At 44.5% G+C, this 13,103-nt stretch overlaps 1 protein-coding gene across 1 annotated transcript in view; it reads left to right on the top strand.

Moving 5' to 3' along the window:
• Positions 1 to 13,103, top strand: part of LOC144824555 (Na(+)/citrate cotransporter-like) — a 740,241-nt gene that overhangs the window by 246,243 nt on the left and 480,895 nt on the right. Inside the window, exon 5 of the mRNA XM_078683616.1 lies at positions 3,210 to 3,331. Within this exon, the coding sequence (XP_078539742.1) occupies positions 3,210 to 3,331 (122 nt within the window). The remainder of the gene's footprint in view (positions 1 to 3,209; positions 3,332 to 13,103) is intronic.

The following is a 13,103-nucleotide window of genomic DNA, read 5'->3' on the forward strand; positions in this document are numbered from 1 at the left end:
TCCACCTGGAGCATTTGGCATTCATGCATACCTGGGTTCAGGATCCCACGTAATGGGTGAAAATAGAAAACCGGCTCGACCATGATTCACCAGGGCTGCTCACCTCTATCTACCTATACCCGGCGGCGCTGGAGCACTGAACCCAATTGTCCAGGCAATGTACAGAACAAGCTCTTCTTGGTGAATGCCTATCTTCATGCCAAAGCACCCATATGGAGTAACCATGGCATCTGCATTGGCAGGGAAATGCTTGGTTGAACTCCATGGTGCGACACAGGCATACATACCTTATAGCACCTTCTCTCTCATGGTGAACTCAAGTAATTTGCGGCATTGCAGGAGGAAATCAGCCTGCCACAAACCCAGCACTGGCGCTATATACAGCGGTGGCACTGTCTAGCGAGCAGACTAGACTTGCAACACTCTTCTGTCCCGCCATCCCCAGTGCTCACGTACCTTGAATGTCCAGGCTGTACAACCTTTTGATCCGCCATCTATACTCACAGTTGCACGTAGAGCACCCCAGAGAGGTCTGGCAGACCTATCTTCAGGTGGAATATGAGGATGAGGCCTGGGTGGAGATACTGGAGTCCCTGGGAGGAAGGACCAGAGAGGCCCGGATGTAGTACAGTCTTTTGAAGATTCGGCAGGGCTGGCATTGGAAGCCGGCATTGCTCTGTGCTGCTGGCCTGCTGCCCCACTCCTCCTTCCTGTTGGAGGTGTAGTCATGCATCCTGTGACATGGTTCACCTTCTCTTCGAGAGCCCCGCAGTTTGTCCTTTCTGGTCCACAGTTGAGTCTATGTTGGCGGAGACCCTGGATATGCCCGATTCACTATCGAGCCAGCTGCTCCTCCTGCAGGACCTGACAGACTTCCCTCTGCTAACACATTATGCTTGTGCCTCCTCACTACCGCTCTCACAATGGCCAAAATTGGTATATTGTGTCATTGGTGCTCTCCATAGGTCCCAACCCACAGGGAAGGGCTTGCAGCCATGTTCAGGACTCCCTCCTACATGAAGGTGATCTATAACATGATGGATAGGGCTGATGAGTTCCTCCTTATTTGGATCCCCTAGCTATGGAAAAACTGACCCATTTTGTCGCCCTCCCTACCTTCATCTTTCCAGCCCCCTTCCCTTTTATCTCTTACCCCCTCCTGTGTAATCTCCCGCCTGTTCCCCTCCCCTTCAGCTTTTTTTTTTTTTGCTTGCCTGTTAAACTGGTTTCTTTCCAACCTCTCCCTTTCTATTGCCCCGCATTTGACAATTGAATTACTCTCCTATACTTTTGCTGCTTGTATTCATCTTTGTTTTTATTGGCATTTGTGAATTCAATTAAATGATTTCACCACCAATAAAACAAAAGTGGCATGTCTAAAATATTAATGTCAAATTCAATTTTACCTCTAAAGAGGATTTAAAATTACCATTCCAAAGATATGAAACATGATTTAGCCACTCCTTTATAATCAGGAATTACAGCTTAAAAGTGTTTTAAGGAATTCCCAATGCTACCCTGTGAGAAGATTGGGCTCACAATAGTGACACATTAATTTAGCTGTTTGTCACTATCAGGACATGTCAAATTAATAAGTATATGTCCTATCTTTTACTTACACCACACCCTCCCCTTAGGGCTACCCATGGCCTACCTTATGGGGGACCAATGTGTAATAAAAGGGGAGTTAAGGCTTGGCAAGTGGATTTTACTGCCAAGTCGAAGTGGCATTAAATGCCAATTCCAAGTGGCAGTAAAATGCACACACAGGCCCTGCAACAGCATGTCTGAGATAGGTTTGAAAGGCTACTGTGTAGGTGGCACAACCAGTGCTGGAGGCCCACTAGTAGAATTTAGATTACAGGCCCTGGGTATATGGTATACCACTTTATAAGAGACTTATAAATAAAATAAATATGCCAATCAGGTGTACGCCAATGTCACCATGTTTAGGGGAGAAGCACATGCACTTTAGCACTGGTTAGCAGTGGTAGAGTGCTCAGAGTTCTGTGGCCAACAAAATGATACAGCAGAAAGTGGAGATATGCATGCAAAATGTTGGGGGAAGACCCCCCTATGGTTAACATGTCTAACACGGAGTCAGTGTTCAGGGTCTTGTGTGTAATGCAGGCAGTCTTATAGCGAGATCTAACTTCTGTGGGAAGCAAACAAGGCAGGAGAAAAATGGTCACATCTTGTTGTTCCTGAGAGAAAGCAAGCAACTGGATGTAGGACTGATTTCAGAGGGGCGAGATTCATTTTTGAGAGGCCAGCCAGGCGAGGATCTCTATAATCAGTCAGTGAGAGCTTGAGGTCTGGCAAATCCCCTAGGTTTAAACTGAAAGAGTCCATTCTCAGTCATATCATTGTTAGAGTTTGCAATAATTCTTTCTATCACAGTTAAATCCAAAAGATTTGGAGTTGTTTATGATTGTGTATTCTCAATCCAGCACACCACATCATGACCGGATGGTACTGATAAATTCAAGTAGGAGGGTGAGATGAGAAGAACTTCAATCTTGATGGGATTGAGTTTCCGGTCACTATAGGTCATCAAGTCCTTCATCTTTTGTAGTGTCAAGAGTAGAAGTGGACTCTCCTCCAGAGGGGAAAATCTTGAGGTGTGCTTAAGTATCATCAGCGTATTGGTGGTAAGGAAATTCCAAAGCTTTTGAGTAGCACAACCAGAGGTTCAATATTAAGGCTAAATAGAGCGGTGGCCAGTATAGACTCTTGATGTACCAATTCACTGAGAATTACGGAGCTGAACAGGGCGTTGTGAGTTTTGATCTCTTGAGCCCGGTTGGTTTGAACCTATTGAGGACCAAGTCTTCAGTGCCCATGAAATCTTTGGGAGTTTCGATGAGTGGGAAGTGATTCACTGTATTGAAAGTAGCTGAACAAAAAAAAAATGCTAGAATGTATTATCTGTGTACGGCATATGGAGTGCATCATCTACAATCTGCAGAAGTACAGTTTCTCTATTGCAGCCCTATCTAAACCCTTACTGATAATACTGAAATGTTCAAAGTGTGGTTAAAGACGTCCTATAATTTGAAGAATATGATAATAAATGAATTCCAAAAAATCCCTAGAATGTATTTTGTAGTTGTTTAAATGTGCAATCTTACAACATTTTGAAGCATTTTCCACCATGGTTCTATTCTTAACGAACACTACCTTTTTCCATTGAACGGCTATTTCTCTAGATGATAAAAAGAAGATTCAAGTTCCCTCTGCGCTACTGAGCTGGAAGACAGTAAATGAAAAGCTACCATGGGGTGTCGTGCTCCTGCTAGGAGGTGGCTTTGCACTTGCCAAAGGTAGTAAGGTAATCGTATGTGTTTCCCTTATTTGCTGAGTTATCCAAATCTGAATGACAAACCATTGCATTATCCTTTGCTTATCCGAGTCAGTGACCAGTTCTCAATATGTGGTCAGATACTATATATTTTCCAAGGCTATCCTTGCTCAGTGAGAGAATACCAAATGTGTTTTGTTCCTTCCAGGGAATACTAACTGGAGATCCTTGCTCCCTGTTAAAGGGTAACCTGGGCTTGATGAAATATGCCAGAGCATGGATTATACTGATGGGCAAGACTTGTCACAAAAATAATCTTTTTTTACTATTATGCATGCCTAATAGGCCAACAAGAGTCTTATGTTATATTTATCTGAAAAACAAATTATCACGATGAGGATTTCCTAGGGCTGAGCTGGTGTGTGTGCCTAGCCCTGCTTATGGTAAGTTAATTAATTGAAAAGCCAGGTTATTCATCTTCATGTGAATTTCAATAAGAGAGGCAGAGGCTGTGATGTGGAGTGGGATGTCATTCAATGCTTTAAGAGAACACCTATCCTTCTGATCTGGTTTTGTGTATGTATGAATTGTGTGCAAGCAGGAGTCCGGCAAGCAGATGTGTCTGGGTGGTTGGTGGAAGGAAATGCAACAGTTCACTTAGGTGGGGCCTAAAGTGTGTAATGCCTTTAATGTTCGTGTGAGGAGTTTGAAATGAAAGCATTTGTGTATTGAGAGCTAGTAGAGCTGCCTGAGGTGTGGTGTGAGTTTTGTGTGAGAGGTTGAGAATGAGTCTGACTGCCAAGTTGTGGATGGTTTGTAGTCTTCTAATGAGTTGCTTGATGGTCCCAGCAAAGAGGGTGTTCACATACTCCAATTTGCTTGTGATTAGGGCGTGAGTGACAGTTTTTTTTTATTGTTGCTTAGGAGCCATTAGAAGATCTTTCCCAGCATCTTCTAGATGTGGAAGCAGGATGCCTTGACAGCCTTGACTTGTGCAGTCTCGTTCAGCTTGCTGTCAATGATTATCCCCATCACCTCACCATTTGGAGTCCCATGGTGAGGTGTTCTTGCAGAAGATCACTACTTCACTCTTGTCAGTGTTGATTTTAAGACAGTTGGCTTTCACCCAGTTTGTGACTTCAGTTATGCAGGCGGTGAACTTGTTTCTTGTGTTGGCGGTTTTGACTGAAAGGGAAGTATGAGTTATGTATCATAGGAGTAGAAGATGTTGATATTATATTCTGTGCGTGGATGATGTTGGCTTGAGGATTCATGTATGAGTTGAAGAGGGTGCTAAATCTTGAGGCACTCAGCAGATGAGTTTGCGGGCTTCTGAGGGGGAAGGTGCTTTACTGACAGTTTGTGTTCCATCCATTAAGATGGAGCATATTCAGCAGGGAGGGTGTCCTTGGATACCATTCTTGTGCAGGCGCCTGATAAGGAAGGGCTCTGCGACCATCCATATCAAATGCTGCAGAGAGGTCCAGGAGAATGAGGGCTGCCATATCTTCCATGTCGAGGATCTAGCAGATGTAACCTGTGTTGGCAATGAGTGCTGTTTCTGTATTCTGGTTTGGTCTGAATCCAGACCATGTTGCATTGAGGAGCTGGTGGTTTCTGAAGTGTTCAATGAGGCATCAGTTGATTACTTTTGCTAAGACCTTTTCAGGCTATGGTAGGAGGGCGATGGGTCTGTAGTTGTAAAACGTGGCTGGGTCAGTGGATGATTTATTGAGCAGGGCCATGATGGTGTCAATAGAGGCAAATAGGATAGTTGATAGTACTTCACTGGTAAGTAGGAGTCCCTTGGTGTAGGCATGGTGGAGCAAGATTTAGATGAGGGAGTGGATGGTCTACATCAGTGGTTCCCAAACTTTTGACTCCTGAGGACCCCCATTGAGTCACCACTGGAAGCCGGGGACCCCCAAGCAATTTGTATGAGTTAAATTTCAAACATTAAAACAGTAATTCGAAAAAAATACACACGTGTGCACACAAAACAAATACTCAAAGTACTAAGGGGCAGATTTATGTTGGGAATGCGCCACGTTTGCGTCACGCAACTGCGGCGTAAACGTGGCGCATCCCTACGACCCATTTACAACGTGACGCATCTAGGCAGATGCGTCACGTTGTAAAGCCCTGCGCCACTTGTGGGCGTTCCGGCGCAGGGTGGGCGTTCCGGGGCAGGTGCGCCTCGCAAAAGTGGCTGAGTGAAATCTATAAGATTTCACTCAGTCACTTTCAGACCAATGCTGCGTCAAAACCCTGCGCCTGCTTGAAGCAGGCGTAGGTCTTGACGCAGCATTGTAAAGATGGGGCACCCCCGAGCCTTGCTAGAGCTGCGTCACGCTTGCGACGAACTCCAGCAATGCGCCACCTTTACGGCACAGATGCGTCACGCATCTGTGCCGTTTTTACCCCATGGTGCGCCGCATTGTAAATGCGGCGCACCATGGGTTGCGGAGCTGCGGCGCAAAATAACTGGGGCATCCCTGGAGATGCGCCAGTTATCATAAATCTGCCCCCTAAGGATTTTGGGGCCATATGTATGACCATTTCATTTAGCGCCTCGCAATTAGCGGCACATTGCGAGTGGCAAATTGCGAGTCGCTAAATGAAATGTACAACAGTGTGTTTAACACTGTTTGGGATTCCAAATGGGGTCGCAAATTGCGAGGTTCATTAATATATGAGCCTCTCGCAATTTGCAAGCCATTGGGAATGCCAGCCCTCCCAGCGATGGTGGCCTGCTGGGCTCTGCAGGCCACCGTGTCTCGGACTGCTTTTAAATAAAGCTGTTTTTTTTAATGCAGCCTGTTTACCATGCATAAAAAAAAAAAGAAAATGTAACGTTTTCGTTTCATTTTCTAAGGGCAGGCAGAGGTCCCTGGGACCACTGCCTTACCTTAAAAATAATTTTGCATGCATTTGCAAAGGGGGGGGGGGTCCCCTGGGGAGCCCTTCCCATTTGCGAATGCGTTACCATCTACTTGAAGTAGGTGGTAATTGTGACTGTTTTGCAATCGCAAAACATTTGTACATGGTTTTGAGACTCGCTATTTGGAAGGGAATGCCCCTTCCAAATAGCAAGTTGCAAAACCTATTTAGGGAATCGCAAACAAATTGCGACTCGCGAAATAGGCTATGTACATGGCCCAATAGGTTTTTGCATGCGCAAACGGGTTTGCGAACCCGTTCGCGCATATAAAAACAGATCGTACATCTGGCCGTTAGTATTTTATATTGAAGTAATAGCCCCTCTGTCACATGTATTTCATTTGTTTTGTAGCATCTCTCATACCATTGTAGGATGTCAGAGCGCTTTACATCACACACATATAGAGACATTGAATCATACATGTAAATCAGTGTATAGAAAATGTTTAAAGAGTGCTTGGTCTGGAAAAGCACAAACTCAGGATTCAGAGCATAACACAGTGGCTAGCATTGACTTGAACATTAAAAATGTATTTCCACTCAAATATATCTTTTTAGCAGCATCAGGATAATGAATAACTGGGACAAAATATAAGTTACTAACTGGTACCATGCAGTTTGCAAGCAGCTCTTTGATAACAGTTTATAGGTCCCTCTGCTATATTACGATTGTCACTTATGAAGTGCACAGTAATAAAGGAAGCTCTGTGACAAAAGCAATAACCACGAACCTAGGCACATAAAATGCTGCTTTTTAAGATGCATGTTACACGTTCTTTGCAGTAGGCACATTAACCCTCTGTGCTACATTAGTTAAATCAAAGCTGCCACTGAACAAAACTCTCCTCGCTCTCCAGCAGGTACATTAATCACTGGCAGTCTCTTGACACTTTTATTGTTGCTGGAAAGCTGCTAATTATACAAGAAATGTTTCTGTGCTTTTAAAACTGTTGCCTACGGACCCCCTGGGAATGTGTCACGGACCCCTGGGGGTCCGCGGACCACAGTTTGGGAAACACTGGTCTACATGGTATAATAATTTTTGGATGGTTGGGGGTGTGGCAACGGCACGTTGCGTGATGGCTGCCTGCTGAAGGAGCTCCGCAGGCCAGACTGCAACATCCGACGAATACCATCCTCCAAACTCACTCTGAGCCTGAGGCAAATACATGCCCTGATTGCTAGACTTCTCCTGATTCAAACGATGTGTGTCGCGACCTCGGAGTTGGTGTAGAACCCCTGAGTTGAGAAGCGGCGCGGATCGGTTGAGCTAACGATAAAAAGGACGCTGCCATCTGAACTCAAACTGCGAGTGCGGACCATATCCAGAGACCGAGAGACTGCGGCGACATTACCGGCTGCTAGTGAGGAGCCCCGAGGGGCAAAGATGCTGTCATGAGACGGATTGTGGGCGATTATTGATACGCACAAACTGTGAGACGGGAGCAGTAATCTCTGTCTGCTGAGGGCCGGAGAAGCAGGCAGCTGATGACCGACCAACGGCAGGGGGAAGCATTTGAGGAGGCCCGCCGGAGCTGTGGATTTGTCCTCCTGGAAGCCTGACACAGACAAGGTAGGAGCGGTGGGGCCTTTTTTGGCTGGCATTGTGCTGGGCATTGCGGGGTGGCCTGGACCTTTTATTTGCAGCTTAATGGGCTGCGGAACCTGTGGCTGGCGCTGTGCTTGCTTGGGCCTGTGCGCGGAGGGCTACGGGCATCGCCTGACTCCCCCCTTTTGCAGTGAACACGGGGGCTGTTTAGTGCGGTGGGGCCCTCGCATGCAGCGCTTACTTCTAGTTGGTAACCACACCGCTCATGTAGACCCCCCCCTGGGGAACACTGTTGTCTGGCTATAGTGGACTCTGGTCCTGGTGCAGTGATTGACCTCCCTTTGTTTGCTGACCGGGAGTGATCCCAATATTGCCTGGAGGTGTCTGACCAGGGTGGTAAAATATGCTCTCTTTCCACTGGAGGGTGAGCGATACTGAGCCAGCCTCCTGCCTCTCTGCTGACTGTTGCTTGTCTTGACCATCTGCTGAATGTTGATTGGTTTGACCATGTGCTCATACCACTGCCTGCCACACCGCCACTAAATTATACAGAAGCCACAGACCCGTGCAGCGTTGGGATCGGTGAATATGGGCAAAACAGAACCCAAACAGCCTAAAATCCCCTTAGAGAGTAAGAGACACACAAGCACGGCAGAAACACTGATGGAGACGGGCGCTGCTCAGGGTGCGCCAGACAATGTGGATGAACCGGAGGAAGACATCTGGTCCATATTGCTTGAGATGCGTACTGGCTTAAACACAATCAACAGCAAGATCGATGCCCTTGCGACCAGCCTCGATGCAGTAAAAAAAAAGGTGGACATGCATTGGACCAGGTTGGATGTCTTGGAAAACAGGCTGTTGGACATGCACAACGCCAGTGCTGAAGTGAGGACACAGATTCTGAACATGGAGTAAGTGCTGGAGATTCTAAAATTAAAGAATGAAGATTTAGAAGCGCGATCACGCGGAATAATGTTTGAATTATTGACCTTAGGGAATCGACGGCCATCTCGAAGATGGAGACCTACATTGATAACCTCCTCCATGAGTTGTTTGGCGCGTTATGATTGTGGAGAGAGCGTACCGATCACTCGGTCCCCGGCCGGCCCCTGGAGCACCACCACGCCCGATAATAGCACCCCTTTCTTAACTATGCGGAGAGGGATGCTATACGCCGTGAAGCAAGATCTAAAAGTCCTGTCATCCATCAAGGTGTAGTGTAGTTCCTATATTCCCAATAGGCTCTGCTCATTGTAATAGTATATCCTGTAGTTTAGACGTAGGACTGAAGTCAACTAGGTCTCTACCGAATATACTAGACTTAATTGTGTGTGTGCCAGCTAGCTCGAAGGTCACTAGAAACTTTCTCGAATGAACAAGAAGGGATTAATTTCTGACAACCGCTTAAAACATGACAACTTTGTTTCCCAAGAATAAGAAATATATCTCTAGAGTCGCGGAAACAATAGATAGTTATTTCACTAAGTCAACCGTGCATGCTTCGTTTCACCAGAGGTGCAGAAAAATAGAGAGATGGGCGTTTTCAATAAAAGGTATTTATTGAACAGTCTTCTTTCTCAAGCATAAGAAATGAACTGCTGCAATCATAATACTTGTGGTAAAGTACAAAGCGTACAGTACGAAGAGTATTATAAAATATTATTGTAAAAGCATGATATGGTTTCTAAGCCATAAAATACCTAAAATACCTAAAATACATACAGTGATAAATAATGACTAAAAGTACTCAACTGGTGCTTCTAAAATATGCCTACCCCGGTGTACCTAACCTAGGTCTGGTACAAGGGAAGAAGTAAGTAAGGTGTTGCCTAGTTTTAGTATTCTTTGCCAAGAATCTATTCCAAGAATTCTGTTAGGGTCTAATCAGCTCCGTACCTTGGTTTAGAATGAAGGAGGTCTGGTATCTCTCTCTCAGGACTCGATTTCCTAGCAACCCGTAAGGGTAGCCTGGAAACACTGGAGCTGGATTTCTCGGCTGGAGAAAGTACAGCATCTCTCAGTGCGTCAGCGGGAGGGTCGGCTTCCTTCGGCACTTGCTGCAGCAGGGCGCATCGGGCAAGTAGATAGTTGAACTCCTCCAAACCACTGTGTGTTTGTTTAGACAAGTGTGGGCATATTTATACCTTGAAGGTGCTGAGTTTGACATAAGATTGGACATAATAACGTCATTAGAGACTTAATTCTCTGACAACTCTTTCTTGGATAAATTAATATTCATGCAGGGGGAAGTCCCTGACTTCTGAAGGCGGATTTGTCCAAGAAATTGTTGTAGATTTTCGGAACTAGTGGAAGTAGCCAAGCCGTATTAGCACTACTTTAGCCATGTCTTAATATGGTAAAGATTTCTATGCCTATATAAGGCTACAATATTTTATACCTTTATAAGGGCATGAATCGGGAAAATTACACTAGGGTCCTAAAACGCTGTACAACACCCACTCCACGTATTATGTCTAATATTACAAAATCTATAAGCATAAACACATAACTAAACCATGTGTTCATAATCCCACCCAAAATACATGAAATGCATCAAATATGGTACATAGACATAAATCAGTATTTGTCTTGCATGTATCTTATAAGCAATAGCTGTCATTAAATTTTTTTATCTAAATGAAACATGAAATGACAGTCATGAAATGGCTCTAAATTTACAGAAGAAAAAGTCTAGACCATTCCATAGCATAATATATAAATAGTTAATGTTTTCATGAGATAATGCCAAATATTTGTCTTTTGGAAGTGTCAAATTTAATTTCTTGTTCTCTAAGAATAGTTCTACTTTAAGCAGATTACTTTGTGCCAAGTGAAAAGGGTCTATTCTGGGATGAAGAGAAAAAAGTTTTCAAATGTAGATTGTAGAAACTTAGAGTTCCCAAGTTACAGGGTTTGTTTAGAAAAGCCGAAGGCCAAATTTCAGAGTTCATGGAACTCCATGTGCACTTTCAAAAGTTATTCTCGGTGTCGGGAAAAAAATATTCAAATCATCTAAGCTGGCAAATAAGCCGTCTACCACAGTTGGTGAAAGTGGAACTACTTCATCTAGTAGATCAAATGTGCATAGATGTGAAGCATCGCCGTCAGAGTCATTTGCATTAGCAATGTTCGATGTAGATGGTACCTGTGTGCCTGTTGTTCCAAGTACCTCACCAATAGCTGGATTTGCTGGTGAGATCTCAATGAATGCCGTCATCAGGATTGGCAGCCGTTGGGGGCAACATGATGTATGAGTCGTTACAGGACCCAGCAAGGTGTCAACATCCACTGGCAGTGCTGATGGAAGGGTAAGACAGATGTCTAACACGCATTCTTCTCCGCAAAGCAGGCATTGTAGAACAGGTAAGATGCAATCTTGCCAGATTGTTCTGAATGAAAGGAACCAAGTGGTATTCAGATCTCTTAAACTAGTCAAGCCAAGAATCTGTGTAATTCTGTCACAATACCGCATGGCCAGGAGAGCCCGTTCCATTGTAGTCTGGGTATCGTCGGTGACTGGACTTGCCATATCGGAGCAGGAGAAATAAAAATAGAATTCCTGCTACGAGTCGCAAAAGTAGAGGCAGACCATTGAACACAGGTGCACGAAAATTGGATAAATGCCGAGGACTGCTTTGAATGGTGCTAACAGTCCTGAAAGGATCGTCTTAAATACATGTGCGATGCCACTGGTATCAGACATGTTTAAGATTTGACCTAGCATTTCTGCGAAATGTACTGGGCAGTTTGTTGATAATAATGCATGTATCTCTGCAGACGTCCTTGCAACTTGAAGATCATACGTTTCTTTAGACGAGGTCAGTGGCACAGTTTTTTGTAAAAGAATGGCTTTCATTCTGCTTAAAGTATCAATTCGTATAGAAGAGATATTCAGTGAAGGCCATAACGCCATCTCCCTGTCTGTATTACTTTTTGGATACAATACTTGCATACAACAAGTGACCCTGGCCGACACACTAACCAGATAGGCTTTTCCTGGCAACATGCCACAACAGCTGTGATCATTGAGCATAACGTAGCTCCCATTGGAAAGCTGCCTGAAAATCGGATCTATCAAGGCCGCTGGAGTACCGTGCAAGTGGCAAGAAAGGTTATTTAAAGAACCTTCGCAGGCTCCATGTAAATTAATACCATCACATAAAAGTGTACCGCTTAGTGAATTTTTACAATTTTTTTGTACTAAGAAATACCTCCTTTCCCCCACTCCAACATTTGTGTGTGTATGATAAATTCCAGGTTGACTTAATGTATCCTTTACCCAACCTTTCATCCTGCTGGTACATGCTGTAGACAATACTGAAATTGGAAAATCGTCACTGGTATCGTTATGGTGCCATGTATTATCCATTCAACGACAGGTTTCTCAGAAACAGTTAATGGTAATCTTTCCAGTTTTTCAATGCTCAGCACCGTATAGTCTGCTCCTCTTTGTGCCAGAGAGATTTGTTTATCTGTAAGGTTAAAGACAGTAAACAATGTCGTGGTATTGATTAGACGCCATGGCACATAGCCTGAATGGAGATTTTGCAACGTCCAGCCTAGTAGCATTATAGAACGCAATTGAGACTGGCCATGTTGTAACATTAGCAAATCCTGTTCTATTATGTCAATGGCAGATGATACAATGCTGTCCAAAGAATAAATTCTGGAGGACAGAGTCGTTAACCCATTGTCCACTACAGAAAGTGCTTTCTCTAAATGAATACAATCAATTTCTCGTATTTTTCCAAGGTTCGTTGTACGCAGCGTACATACTGACGTATATGAATTTTTTTTTTTTTTAACTTTTTATTAAATATAAGTTACAAAAAACAGAAACAACAAACGGACACAAGGCAGTACTATCATCACAGAGTTACAGCGTGCGGGGGGGGAAAGTACATGTCGAAGAGGAGGTAAAGACATTTCTTAAGCGCGGGGGCAGAGGGACCAGAAGCAATCAAAATGTCTAAGTCTACGTGGAGGAAACATCGGGTTGGGGAGATGGCGGGTCAATATCAAGTTCTGGAAGGGGGGGAGTACATATCTCACCACAATACACATTCCATTGAGTCCATACCTTCCCCCATTTCCGGGGTGTGCCCCGGGAGACATACACCGTTTTTTCCCTGAACATACACCAGTCCAAGGTCTGTTTCCAGAGCTGAACTGTCGGGGATCTCTGGGCACCCCATAGCTGGGCAATGTCTCTCTTGGCAATCATATTTCCTAAGGTCACCCAGCGAATTTGCGCCACACTATAATCATTCGGTTCCCACACATTCAGCAAACATCTCCTCGCCTCAGGCA

The sequence above is a fragment of the Lissotriton helveticus genome, chromosome 3_1, assembly GCF_964261635.1.
Source record: "Lissotriton helveticus chromosome 3_1, aLisHel1.1, whole genome shotgun sequence".
Taxonomy (NCBI): Eukaryota; Metazoa; Chordata; class Amphibia; order Caudata; family Salamandridae; genus Lissotriton; species Lissotriton helveticus.